The sequence below is a fragment of the Orycteropus afer genome, unplaced genomic scaffold (genome assembly GCF_000298275.1).
Source record: "Orycteropus afer afer isolate SDZICR_OR568_19922 unplaced genomic scaffold, OryAfe1.0 scaffold00294, whole genome shotgun sequence".
In the NCBI taxonomy this organism is placed as follows: Eukaryota; Metazoa; Chordata; class Mammalia; order Tubulidentata; family Orycteropodidae; genus Orycteropus; species Orycteropus afer.
The window spans coordinates 895,199-908,460 of NW_006921881.1; the positions used below are offsets into that span (position 1 = coordinate 895,199).

General features: G+C 57.3%; 2 protein-coding genes across 2 annotated transcripts in view; one reads left to right on the top strand and one right to left on the bottom strand.

Annotated features, from left to right (window-relative positions):
• TNXB (tenascin XB) overlaps nt 1-7,750 on the top strand; it is a 66,218-nt gene extending 58,468 nt beyond the window's left edge. Inside the window, 15 exon segments of the mRNA XM_042782369.1 lie at nt 372-650; nt 2,109-2,393; nt 3,677-4,000; nt 4,331-4,666; nt 5,048-5,170; nt 5,285-5,428; nt 5,603-5,722; nt 5,823-5,966; nt 6,061-6,191; nt 6,302-6,434; nt 6,525-6,676; nt 6,769-6,865; nt 6,960-7,121; nt 7,208-7,371; nt 7,652-7,750. Of these exon segments, the coding sequence (XP_042638303.1) occupies nt 372-650; nt 2,109-2,393; nt 3,677-4,000; nt 4,331-4,666; nt 5,048-5,170; nt 5,285-5,428; nt 5,603-5,722; nt 5,823-5,966; nt 6,061-6,191; nt 6,302-6,434; nt 6,525-6,676; nt 6,769-6,865; nt 6,960-7,121; nt 7,208-7,371; nt 7,652-7,750 (2,693 nt within the window).
• A 204-nt stretch (nt 7,751-7,954) lies between these two features.
• LOC103206006 (steroid 21-hydroxylase) lies at nt 7,955-10,486 on the bottom strand. The gene is made up of 10 exons (XM_007951446.1): nt 10,285-10,486; nt 10,116-10,205; nt 9,826-9,980; nt 9,641-9,736; nt 9,450-9,551; nt 9,255-9,341; nt 8,903-9,106; nt 8,491-8,669; nt 8,308-8,411; nt 7,955-8,220 (listed from the first exon to the last, which is right to left on the bottom strand). Exons 1-10 carry the CDS (start codon nt 10,484-10,486, stop codon nt 7,955-7,957), a joined length of 1,485 nt encoding a protein of 494 aa, XP_007949637.1.
• Nucleotides 10,487-13,262: the final 2,776 nt, after the last annotated feature.

The following is a 13,262-nucleotide window of genomic DNA, read 5'->3' on the forward strand; positions in this document are numbered from 1 at the left end:
AGGAGTGGCTGGTGGGTTTGAACCGCCAGCCTTCTGGTTAGCAGTCAAGTGCCTTAGGCACTACGCTACCAGAGCTCCTGCCTGGTTAGTGCCTAGGGATCATTTATTTACTGGGTCCAGTGACTTCAATGCCCTGAGCTCCCTTCCTTCCCTCCACTGCCATCTTCCACCTACCCTTCCTACATGACCAGGGCCACCTGCTGTATTCCCTGGCTCCTCTTTTATCCTTGTCCTCTGCCTCCCGCTTCCTCCCAGCTCTCAGGAACCCCCTGTTCCTGCTCTCCAGTTCAGAGCCCCAGCATGCAGAGGGAGCTTGGTGGTCTGCCTGCTACCATTTCTGTCACCTTCCATGTATGCATTCTCTTTTCCAGTTCCAGACACGAAACCTTCTCCCCGCTTGGGGGAGCTGGCAGTGGTGGACGTGAGCCCTGACTCTTTGGGCCTCTCATGGACAGTCCCAGAGGGCAAGTTCGACTCTTTCGTGGTCCAGTACAAGGACAAGGATGGGCAGCTCCAGGTGGTGCCTGTGGCTGCAGACCAGCACAAGGTCACCGTCCCCGGCCTGGAGCCCAACAAGAAATACAAGTTCCAGCTCTATGGACTGGTGGGCCGGAAGCGGATGGGGCCTGTCTCTGCAGAAGGCATGACCGGTGAGCACTGCACTGCCTCCCACCTTTTCCAAGCCCATCTCAGCCCAACCCCCCCAGAGCTGCCTCATGTCCTTCCCATAAAATCCATTCTCCTGTGTTCAGCCTTGGCTTAAAAGTCATACCAACAAAAAAACGAATACTTAATTAAGGCCCTATTGTGTGCCATGAGTCCCTGTGTGGTGCAAATGATTAAGCGCTTGGCTGCTAACCAAAAGGTTGACGGTTTGAATCCACCCATAGGCACCTTGAAAGAAAGCCTTGGCAATCTGCTTCTAAAAGGTCATAGTCATTGAAAACCCAGGAAGCATGGTTCTGCACATGCACATGGGGTCTCAGTGAGTCGGAATCGACTTGATGGCAGCAAGTTTGGTTTTTATTATTTTTTTGATTACTGTGTGCCAGGCAGCATTCTGAGCATTTTATACGCATCATCTCCTGTGTTTGCTAACTGCCGACATAATAGAAAGAACACGGGCTGTGGTGCCAAGCAGACCTGTGTTCAACTTGCAATTCCAACCCTTGCCAGCTGTGTGTGCCAGCTGTGTGGCCATAGACAGGCCACTTTATTCCCCTGCGCTTCGGTTTCCTCACCTGCATAATAATTATGAGTAATACCAATTGGCGCTCAGTAAAGGCTCACATCCTCCTCCTACCCGCCCAACTCTGAGGCAAGAGGTGGAAAATACAGGAGGACTTGGCTGCAAAAAGACTGGAAAAATCCCGTGTCATTGTGCCCTGACTCAGCACCCCCCCCCCCCCCCCGAGGAGGGGTGGGGTAGGTCACTGACCCTTACCCCACTCCCAGGACCATGAGTCACTCTGGCCAGACAAGGTTGGGGCAGGTGGCCAGTTGGGGCCCCAGGGCCCTCAGATGCCATAATTCTTCTCCCCAAGCCCTCATTATGGGGGCCCTATGTCAGTCAACACCACCCCCACCCAGGCAAGTCTCTTCCTGTCTCTTCCCTGCGCCACCTGGCTTCCCCCGACTGTAGTGTTCATGCAGGGCTGGGAAGTGGATGGAAAGGGAGGTCATGGCCCTGGGGTGATGGGAGCTCAGGAGCTTTGTTGGTTGCCTCACTGTTTGGGGGCGTCTCCATGACAACCCAGATCCTCTGGGAGTCTTTCTCAGCTCTGGCCGTGTCCTGGTCAGAGTGCTGGGGGTCAGAGCAACCCAAGGCCCTGAGAACGAGGCGCTGCTCAGCCTCCCCAGCCCCTCCTCCTCATGTGGTGATGTTTCATGTATGTGCTGCAACCTTAATCAAAGTAGGGAAGGAGCTAGGGGAGAAGAAGACACTGGTCAACCTCGGCCCCATAGGGCAGGACAAGAGCAGACTTGTCTCTCTCCTCAGGTAGATTTCCCTGAGGCCACACTTCAGGGACCCCTCCCCAGACCCTCATGCTCCCAGAAGTTGCCAGGGCCAAGGTGACTAAGTCTTTGCCCCCCACCCCTTCCCACAGCTTCCCTGAAGGAGGAGCAGCCCCTACCCCGCCTCGGGGAGCTCACAGTGACTGATGAGACCCCAGGTTCCCTGCGCCTCTCATGGACAGTGGCCCAGGGCCCCTTCGACTCCTTCGTGGTCCAGTACAGGGACACAAATGGGCAGCCCCAGACAGTGCCCGTGGCTGGAGACCAGCGTGAGGTCACCATACAAGGCCTGGAGCCAAGCAGGAAATACAAGTTCTTGCTCTATGGGCTCCTCGGACGGAAGCGCCTGGGCCCCGCCTCTGCCCTGGGGGTGACAGGTGAGTGGGTGGCTGTCCCTCTTGGACTTGACAAAATCTTGGCCTGGCAGCCTTGGATACATAGGCTGGCCTCAGGGGGTTTCCTTGTGCCTTTGGGCTGAAGAGGAAGAGATGGGCAGAGTGGGCAGGTAGGGAAGAGGGGTTCCTGCCTGGGCCGGAAGAGGACTTTCGGTGGTGTCAGTACTGACTCCCTTCCAGAGGCTAGTCAACTGCAGGAGCCAGGACAGGACAGGTGGGAAGGAAAGGCCCCAGCAGTGGTTCCTGGGCCTGCTCTCTGCCCCACTGCTGCCAGCTGCTCCCGTTACTCTGTCGGGGCAGCTGATACCTGCCAGCAGAGTGGCTTTGCCCAGAGAGGGGCAAGTTCCTCTCCCATGGATAAGTCCAGAGCATTTTCTGCAATGGAAATTTACTGAGACACAGACACAAAGAAACCCCATTGCCATGGTGTCAGTGACCCTATAGGACAGAAGGAGAGGATGACGGGAACCTATAGATGTGGCTGCACTGAGAGCAGGTTTTCCTGCTGGGCCACTTGGGCCTGACCTGGCTGCACGATTTGGTCAGTGGACTCCCCAGCCAGCCCCCCACCCTTTCACTGTCAGCTGTTCTAGAATGCAGCTGCACATGGCCTGAGCTCAGGGAGGGCCAAACTGCTCTTGGCTTGGGTGATGACCATGGGCTTCCCAGGTGGGGATGCAGCTTGTGCAAGTATCCAGAGGTGGGTCTGCTAGAACATTGGGGTGCATAAGCATACAGCAAGTGGCTGATTCAGACACACTAGAGGAACCCTGTTGTTGTTGTTGTTGTTGTTGTTGTTGTTATTTGCCGTCGAGTCGGCCCTGACTCATAACGACCCCTCCCTGGGTTTCCGAGGCAGTATCACTATGGAAGTAGATTGCCCAACCTTCCTTCCGAGGAGTGGCTGGTGGGTTTGAACCACCAGCCTTCTAGTTAGCAGTCAAGTGCCTTAGGCACTACGCTACCAGAGGAGTAATGGGCCACCACAGCCTCCTGAGGAGGTGGGCCATAGCACTGGGGCCCAGAGAAGGCCTAGGGGTGGCAGGTATCAATGACAAAGCAGGAATCAGGGGAGTTCAAGAGAAAGAAGGTACTGGAAGAGCCTTGGTCGCTCCCTTCTCTCCATTTGGCTGCCATGGCCTGGATTTGTAAAGACCCACCTCAGCTTTGGGCCAGCCCTGGAGTCACGCCTTTGGGGGACGAGATGGAGGGGGAGGCCCCCATGGTGCGCCGCTCAGCTGTTCCTCTGGACTTCTCTCATTCAGCCCCAGAAGAGGACACATCAGCCCCCTTGCTTCCTGTCACAGAGGGCCCCGAACCCCCTGAACAGCCCCGCCTGGGGACACTGGCAGTGACCGACGTGACCCCAGACTCCCTGCACCTCTCATGGACAGTGGCCCAGGGCCCCTTTGACTCCTTTGTGGTCCAGTATCAGGACGCAGATGGGCAGCCCCAGGCTTTGCTCGTGAGCAACAACCAGCACAAGGTCCTGGTCTCGGGCCTGGAGCCCAGCACCTCCTACACGTTCTTCCTCTACGGCCTCCGTGAGGGGACACGCCTGGGGCCCGTCTTGGTTGAAGGCACCACAGGTATCTCCAGGCGAGGGCCAGCTGCTTCGCCTCACCCACCTCTACTCTGGGCTTGGGAGGGTGGAGGGGGGTCCAGAAGTGGTGATTCCAGGGAAGGAGCAAGAGCATGAGGAAGGCGCCATGGAGGGAGGAAGGTGTGGACTGTCTGAGCAGCTCTTGGCACTACACTAATCTGTTGCCGCTATGGCCGTTTCCTGTGGGTGCAAGCCCCTCCTTAGCTCATTTTGCAGATGAGGAAGTAGAGGCCAGGATGAGGTGGTGGAAGGCACCTGCCCAGGTAAGCGAGCCAGCGTGCTTCTGTCCCCAAACCCTTCTCTCCCACCCTTGTAGGGGAAGCTCCTGCTGGTCAGAGCCCAGGGGAGCCAGGGCCCCGCCTGTCCCAGCTATCCGTGACTGACGTGACCACCAGTTCCCTGCGGCTCAACTGGGAGGCCCCACCTGAGGCCTTCGACTCCTTCCTGCTCCGCTTTGGGATCCCATCACCCAGCACTCTGGAACCACACCCACGTCCCCTGCTGCAGCGGGAGCTAACGGTGCAGGGGGCCCAGCGCTCAGCCATACTCCGGGACCTGCAGCCCGGGACCCTGTACAGCCTCACACTGTATGGGCTGCGTGGACCCCACAAGGCTGACAGCATCCAGGGCACTGCCCGCACCCTCAACCCAGGCAAGGCCCCATGCCAGGCACACACACTGGGCCCAAAGTGGCGTCTCTTTATACTCCATATGCTGGGACCTGGAGTCCCCTGGTTGATACGAACAGTTAAGCACTTGACTACTAGCCAAAGGGTTGGCAGTTGGCACCCAACCACCTGGAACGCAGGCCTGGCGATCTGCTTCCAAAAGATGACAACCTTGAAAACCCTGTGGAGCAGTTCTACTCTGCACACACGGGGTCGCCACGTGTCAGAATTGCCTTGATGGCAAGTAACAACATGGGAGGGTCTAGAGGAAAAGGGTGGTGGTGGGTACATCCAGGGAGAGAAGGGAGGAGTCCTTGGCCCCCCTGCCCCGTACCCTCACCATCATTCCTTGGGTCCCCCACCAGTTCTGGAGAGCCCCCGTGACCTCCAATTCAGTGACATCGGGGAGACCTCAGCCAAGGTCAGCTGGATCCCCCCACTGTCCAGGGTGGACAGCTTCAAAGTCTCCTACCAGCTGGCAGATGGAGGTGAACCCCTTTTGCCCATGTCCTCCTTTGCTTTCATTTCTCCTGCCCCTGTGCCTACTTCCCGGCTCCCCTTGAGTTCCTTGGGCAGCCTCTCAGCCCACAACATATTTTCAGGGGAGCCACAGAGCGTGAAGGTGGATGGCCGGTCCCAGACCCAGAAACTCCAGGGGCTGATCCCGGGTGCCCGCTACGAGGTGACTGTGGTTTCCGTCCGAGGCTTTGAGGAGAGCGAGCCTCTCACAGGTTTCCTCACCACAGGTGAGAGGGACAGGGACATGGACGGGGAGATAGGGGGGCGAGACAATGAGGACCTTCGTAGGAGTTGAGAGTGAATGGGGGTGGGGAAGAGAGCCATTGGAGGCTCCAGCAGAGTTTAGGACAGAGGCTGGGGGAGCAGCAGGGGACAGCTCTGACCCCCTCCCTTTCTTCCAGTTCCTGATGGCCCCACCCAGCTTCGTGCACTGAATTTGACTGAGGGATCTGCCCTGCTGCACTGGAAGCCCCCCCAGAAGCCAGTGGACAAATACAATGTCCGGGTCACAGCTCCAGGGGGTGAGTGGGGACTGAGGCCTCTGGAGGGGCTGATCCAGGGTAGCGTAGGCTGGACTTGGCAGGGCCTGGAGGGCAGCAGGTGATGCCTTCCCCCTCTCAGCCCCGTCCCTACAGGGCTCTGCCCCAGGCAGCTCCGAGGACTACCCCCTACAAGACCTTGTGCTTCATACCAACTACACGGCCACCGTGCGCGGCCTTCGGGGCCCCAATTTCACTTCCCCGGCCAGCATCACCTTCACCACAGGTACAGCCTCTGGGATGTTGGAGACAGGAGAAAGGGGTGTGGGAGCCAAGATGGGCCTCATTCCCCATCTTCTTACCCCATCTTCCCCTCCTAGGGCTGGAGCCCCCCCAGGACTTGGAAGCCAAGAAGGTGACCCCCCGCACAGCCATGCTTACTTGGACCGAACCCCAGGTCCCACCCACAGGCTACCTACTCAGTTTTGACACCCCTGGTGGACAGACCCAGGTGATGCACCCCTGTCCCACTCGCCTCCCTCGGCTTTGTCCAGAAGGTGCTGCCTCTGCTTCTCTGGGTGGGGTCTCTCCTCCCCTGACTTGCCCTTGTCTGTTCCACAGGAAATACTACTCTCTGGCGGCATCACCTCTCACCAGCTCCGTGGCCTCTTTCCCTCCACCCTGTATAGTGCCCGGCTCCGGGCTGTGTGGGACCAGAGCTTCTCACCACCTGTGTCCACCACCTTCACCACCGGTACTGGGTGCTGGGGACTGAGGTGGGGCTAGGGGCCAGCAGGGGTGGAGGGCTTGAAAAGAAGACTGGCCCATCTCTCTCCTTCTCCAGGTGGGCTGAAGATCCCCTTCCCCCGGGACTGTGGGGAGGAGATGAAGAACGGGGTCAGCACCTCGAGGACCACCACCATCTTCCTCAATGGCAACCGCGAGCGGCCCCTGGATGTGTTTTGTGACATGCAGACCGATGGAGGCGGCTGGCTGGTGGGTGGTAGTGGGAAGTCTGGGAGTCTGCACAGGGCAAGAGCTGTTGCCCCAGGAGTCAGGGGCTGATGGTGCCCCCACCTGCCTCCCAGGTTTTCCAGCGCCGCATGGATGGAAAAACAGACTTCTGGAGGGACTGGGAGGACTATGCTCACGGCTTTGGGAACATCTCTGGGGAGTTCTGGCTGGGTCAGTGCCTCATAGGGACTGGGGGACCAGGGAGAGAGTGGGGATCCCATAGACACCCAGACCCTGATGAGGGCTTGCTCCCCTCCACCCTCAGGCAACGAGGCCTTGCACAGCCTGACCCAAGCTGGCGACTACTCCATGCGGGTGGATCTGCGGGCTGGGGACGAGGCCGTGTTTGCCCAGTACGACTCTTTCCAAGTAGACTCTGCTGCTGACTACTACCGCCTCCACCTGGAGGGCTACCATGGCACTGCAGGTGAGGGGCGGCCGTGGGATGGGGTGGCAACTAGGGGCAGGCTCCACAGGGAAGGCCCTCACTGCTGCTTCCCATTCCCCCCCCAGGGGACTCCATGAGCTACCACAGTGGCAGCGTCTTTTCTGCCCGTGACCGAGACCCCAACAACTTGCTTATCTCCTGTGCCGTCTCCTATCGTGGGGCCTGGTGGTACAAGAACTGCCACTATGCCAACCTCAATGGGCTCTATGGGAGCACAGTGGACCACCAGGTGAGACCCCAGGGAGGCAGCGCGAGCTGGGGTGGTTGGGGCTCAGCCTGGCTGGGTTTGAACCCAGCAGTATGACGGATTCCCTGAGTTACTGAGCTGTTGGGTGTCTCAGGGCCTTCATCTGTGTGGACTTCACGAGTCATTGTAAGATGATTTATTGGCTGTTGGCTGCCAAGGGCCAGTCCTTTGCAGTGGAGGATGATGAGGGAAGCAGAGGTGAGAAGACTGATTACTGATTAATTGGGACATTTGGCTTTGACTCTCTCCTAACCCTTCTCAGGGTGTGAGCTGGTACCACTGGAAGGGCTTCGACTTCTCGGTGCCCTTCACGGAAATGAAGCTGAGACCAAGAAGCTACTGGCCCCCGGCCCGAGGCTGAGCCGCTGCCCACCTCTCTCGGCCCCAGCACGACTGCCGAGCACTGAGGGGTCGCACCGAGAGAAGAGCCAGGGGCCGCCTTCACTATCCAGCCACCGGAGGACGCCTTCTCCGCCCGCGATCTCACAGCACTATGTTTACAGGGGGGAGGGGAGGGGTTTATATGGGAGCAATAAAGAGAGAAACTGAGGCGCGCGGCTGGCAGTCATTGGCTCTCTCCCAGTCTCGGGGCACCCGCGTGCCGGGGCTGCAGCAGTACTTGGAAAGGCGGCACCTGGAGAGAGGTGCCGCAGTGGGGCTTGGGCTGCAGCGAGGGCAGGGCGCCTGCAGGCGGCAGCAGCGTGAAGGCTCGGAGCAGCTGCGTCAGCACCAGGAAGACTTCGAGGCGAGCCAGCGGTTCGCCCAAGCATACGCGCGCGCCGCAACCGAAGGTCAGCGCGCTGGGCTGCGCGCCTGGCTGCAGGAATCGCTCTGCGGGCAGGCGAGCGACAGAGGGATCAGGGCCACCCAGACCCACTTCTGCCAGCGCAGCTGTCCCGGCCCGCCACCGCCACCTACCGGGCCAGAACTCGTGCGGCCGTTCCCAGAGCGTCTCGTCGAGGTTGGCGCCTAGGAGGTTGGGGATGACGATCATGCCCTCGGGGATGTCATAGCCCAGGATGCTGTGCGCAGGATGGAGTTAGAGGCCGGCCAGGACCCCGCTTGGGTCTTCCCCACAGAACCTTACCCTTCGGAAACTACCTGCTGGGCCGTGTGGTACGGTGGGGCAAGGCCAGGGGCACAGAGGACCGCAGGCGCAGCACCTCCGCGATGGTGGCGTTCAGCAAGGGCAGCCGCGCGCGATCCTTGTACTGGACCCGGGAATCCGAGGCACTGGGGCCCAGCTCTCTATCCAGTTCCTCCTGCAGTCGCTTCTGAATCTGGAAAGTGGCACAAGCCTGGCACCTGGTGTTCCAACACTGCCCCCTTCCCTGTGGGCCTGCCAGGCTCCTAGCCACGCCCCAGCACTCGTAGCAGTTCCCACGTGGGGAGAAGGCACCCCTTCTGGATTAACACAGCTAAAGGGGGCACACCGCTCTGAGCAGAGCGAGCTGGGTCCTTGCCCTCCCTGGCCAGGCTGCCAGGACTGTTTGTTCCTGCCCCGGTGGCACACCTCAGGGTGGTGAAGCAAGAACGCCACTGCCCAGGAGAGAGTGGTCGCTGTGGTCTCCGTGCCACCGATGAACAGGTCCACCATAGCCATGTGCACGTGCCCTTCAAGGAGCTGCCCCCCGGGGCCCTCTTCCACGTTCTGTTTCCTCATCCCTTGCAGCATGTAGTGTGTCATGTCCCTGCACTGGTCGGTCATCAGGCTCTCCTGGGAAAAGGAGGGGAAGTGGGCCTGAGTGCCAGCCTGATGTGGGAGGGGCTGAAGGTAGCAGCAAGTCCAGGACTGGGGGGATTCCAGAGAACCTGCCTAGCCCTGGGCAGGGGCACCTCTGCTGAGGGCCTGGGGAGGAACCCACCTTGTGACGCCTCAGCTGCTCCTTCACTATCTGGTCCCTCCTCTCAACAGCTCGCTTGAGCCTCCACAGACTTGGGTTGGGGAAGAACTAGGGCAGGAGGCAAAAGTGTGTAGCTGTTGGGAAGGAAGCCTCCTCCCTCATGCCACCCATCATCCCCATGCCAAGATCTGGGGTGTCTGGGCTCTGCCTCCTCACCCTGAGAAAGGGAACAATGTCCAAAATTTGAATGGACCAGTGTTCCCAGGTGCTTAACAAGTTCTGGATGCAGTCATGAAAGCTGTGCACCAGAGAGTCCTCCTGCCAGAAAAAGAGGGAGCCCTCTCCATTCAGGCCCAGAAAAGGGCGAGGGATGGGCTAGAGGTATCTGAGGGCAACAGAGCCTGGACCTTGTCTCCAAAGGTGAGGTAGCAGATGATGGTGCAGGTGAGCAAGGAGAATTCCTTATGGATTTCCACGGGGTTGCCAGCCTGGGCTCTCATGCGCTGTGGAGAAAGAATATGAGCTAAGTAGGCCAGGGGGCTGTTGGGAGAGGTGAGGCTGACCTGGGGTGGCTGCAGGAGGCCAGATTCACCTCACAGAACTCCTGAGTCTGTTCCTGCACGAGGGACTCCATGGAGCTTCGGATGCCCAGCAGCAGGGCTGAGCGGGTAAGCTTCTTGTGGGCCTTCCAGAGTGGGGAGTAGTCCCCTACTGCCAGGTCCTGGTCATCCAGAGACACTAGCTTGTCTACAGGTGAGGGGAGAGAGGGCAGGTACTGAATGAGGAGGCCAGAGGCCTGGTGCCCCCCTCTGGGCCTCACACTCCAGCTCTGTGCTTCCTCCAGCCCCATCTCTTCCATCAAGAAATGCCCCTGCCTCTTACAGGATGGTGTGTGGGGTCTGCCGGCAAAGTCCACCCACTTCTTGATCATGGCCTCCTCAATAGTACTCTTGGAGTTCAGCACCACCACCTCTGAGAAAGAGCCAGAGCCGAGTGTCAACAGGGAGAGGACCCTGTAGCCCCACTCCCGTGGAAGGATGAAGGCACTCACCTTGTAGTCCTAGGCGGAGCCGGTATACAGGCCCAAGTTTCTGAGTCAGACCAAGCAAGTAGATGGGGAGATTGGGCTGTAGCAGGTGCAGGAAGCCTGGGACAAGAGGCGGGAGGTGGAGGGACCTGAGCATCCACCGGCCCCACAGCAGGTGGGTGGCAGCCAACAGGGGCAGGAGCAGCAGCAGCCCAAGAAGCAGCATGTCGGGAGACCTCCGCAAAGGCCCTGGTGAGGCCACCTACAGCTCTTGAGCCCCTGCCACCCAACTTGCTCCTTGAAGTATTTGGGGACCTCTTTGAGCCCTTTCTTCAAGCCCTTTCTCACCGTACTGCCCACAGAGTGACGCATTACTGAAATGACATTAATTCCTCTCGGCCTTGGAGAGTCCCATTTCAAAGACCTCACCATCCATCAGAAGAAAGGAAGGAAAAGTTAACCCTGACCTTGCTCCTATAGTAGGAATCTGCTTTCTGGCTCCACATCAACCACACAGGCCAATGTGTCCACCCTCAGCCTAGGCCTTCTCCCCCAGTCACCCTGCCTTGGACCAGCTTGTGGATATGAAGTCTGTCTCATTATGCCACTTCTAATACTCCTTTCAGAATACCCTGGAGAACAAAATGAGATGAGTGATTTACATGCCCTGTTTGCCTAGGGCATCCCAGTGTATGCTTGTGGTCCAAGTATAATTATTAATAGTGCCCTCTTCATTCTCAACCATGTCTAGAAGATGAAGAATTACATGGTCCTCTATTGTAGAGCATTTACCACGTACCAGATGCTGTACTCTACCCATATTAACTCAACCCTCACATCTAGGCTGTGAAGTCAATACTATCATGAGTGGCTTGCCCACGAGCACACAGCTAGAAAGCAGCCAAGCTAGGATTCAGCCTTTGCACTCTGGCTGAAGAATCTATGCCCTTAACCATTAGGAATGCTTCTCTTTGGTTGCAAGGAAAAGGCACCAACTTGAGCTGCCTTGAGTCAAAAGCAAGAATTGTTTTATGGATATGGGATTGTCTCACAGAATCCCAGAACAAGAAAACGGGAGGAGAACTCATTGGCCTTGGAAGATCACGGATGAGGGACTGAAAAAACCATAGGGAAGAAGCAGTTTGCTTGCTCTGTCCTTTCTTTCTTCCCTTTCTGTCTCACCCTCCTTTCCCTTCCCTCTCTCTCACTCTACATTCAAGTTTCTTTTGCCCCACCCCATGCCCACCCCCAGTGCAGGACTGCCTTTAGGGTCTGCAGTCACTGGGTGCAGACCCAGCCTCAGGGAGTGTGAATTCCAGGTACCACTGAGCATGGCCATCAGTTCCAAAGTCCCCCAGAAAAAAACTCAATAACCACAGCTGGGGCCATGGGTCCACACCTTGTTCTGGGAGTTATAGCCATAGGGGTGGGGTCTCATTGGACAAGTGACTATCAGGGGCCACTTTGTGGGTGAGGAGGCAGTTGAGGGGCTTATGCCAAATAAGGGTGGCAGGTCTTAATGAATTGTGGAGGTTTGGAGGCGACTTGATGTCCAGGCCTCAAGTGATAGCCTGTTTGTACCATCCCCAACTCCCTATCCCTGGCTCCGTAGACCAACCCAGCTGAGCAGTAGACTTGTGTCCAGGGCTGGGAGGCCCTCCTCCCCTTGGAGCTATACCCAGAGCACAGGCAGTGCTCCCGGAAAGCCGATCAAGATCTGGGCTGTGCAGCCTGCTAGCTTGACTGGTTAACTGCTGGGGGCCCTCAGGAAGAGGCTGAAGCTCAGCCTGGGTCCAGGTCTGGGAATGGGAGGGAGAAAAGATGGCTGGGATTTCTGGGGTTGGGCAGTGACACCTGCTTCCTTCCTCATAATTGACTTCTTACATCCAGGCCATGTCTTGCCACAATGACAGTCAAATCCCTGGCTCTGGTAAACGTTCCCACCACCTTCGTGGTGACTGGCTTTGGGGAGGGAGATGTGATAGGCAACCACTGGACCATGTAAGCAATAGCCCCCGGAAATCTCTGAAACACTGGGGAACTCTGTAACACAGAACTTCACAGAACAGGAGAGGCTCAGCTGGAAAGCTGGAGTACTTGTGGAGGCATCCCTTTATGATTGGACTCCATTTACCTCACCAGCCCCATCTCTTCCACCCCAACTCCAAATCCAAACTCTAGACATGAATTACATGCAGCTACCCAAATGCGCTCTGTGCTGGTCCTGGCCTCTGACCTTTGTCACTTTTCCTTCTCCTGGCTTACGTCTTCTACCTCCACTCTTTGCTTGACTCCTTCTCAGCCTTCAGAACTCAATTTAGATGTCACTTCCTCCAGGAAACCTTCTCTCCCTTCTTCTGACAACTGCCTTAGATGCCCCTACTCTATACCTTATAGGTCATGGGTCTCTCCTTCAGCACACCTTGTACAGAGGATGGGGACTTCCCAACCACTTGTCTGTCTCCCCAAAGGCACAGTGAGTTCATACTTGCATCCCTGGGGTGGAATGGGATGGAGCAAGAGTTCCAGAAATTTCTGTTGAATGACTGAATGGCAGATTGCTTAACTATCTCAGTTTTCATCAAAGCTGACCTCACATCAATTCCTTTAGGCAGATTTCTGCGTCACTCCTGAACATCTCAGTGGTGCTACCAAATGGAGGGGAGACCCCAATTGAAGAGTAGTTGCCTCAGAGTATTGACAAACTCACCAAGGTCAGTCTCTTAGCTGGTTTAAAGTCAGTAACAGGAAATGAAGACCTCATCAGATCTGAGGATTGCATAACTCTGGGGAAATTACCTAATGCTGCTGATAACAGGATCAAGTTTCAACAGATTTTCAAATATCAGGACTTGACGAAATGCAACAGACCCAGAACTGCTAACTCCGTGAGGAGAGAGAAGTATGTATGACTGGACAGCAGCTCCTATGGCCAAAGAGCTAAGATGTCAGCTGCCCATGAGCCCAGCCTGAGGTGGTGACATGGGCAGTGGTGGGCCCTG

Excerpts from the sequence above, each read along its gene's own strand:
- LOC103206006 (XM_007951446.1), bottom strand. The coding sequence starts at position 10,486 with ATGCTGCTTCTTGGGCTGCTGCTGCTCCTGCCCCTGTTGGCTGCCACC. Across the intron at positions 9,981-10,115 it reads CAGACCCCACACACCATCCT|ACAAGCTAGTGTCTCTGGAT; the intron begins GTAAGAGGCAGG and ends CCTCACCTGTAG. Across the intron at positions 9,552-9,640 it reads ACCTCACCTTTGGAGACAAG|GAGGACTCTCTGGTGCACAG; the intron begins GTCCAGGCTCTG and ends TTTTTCTGGCAG.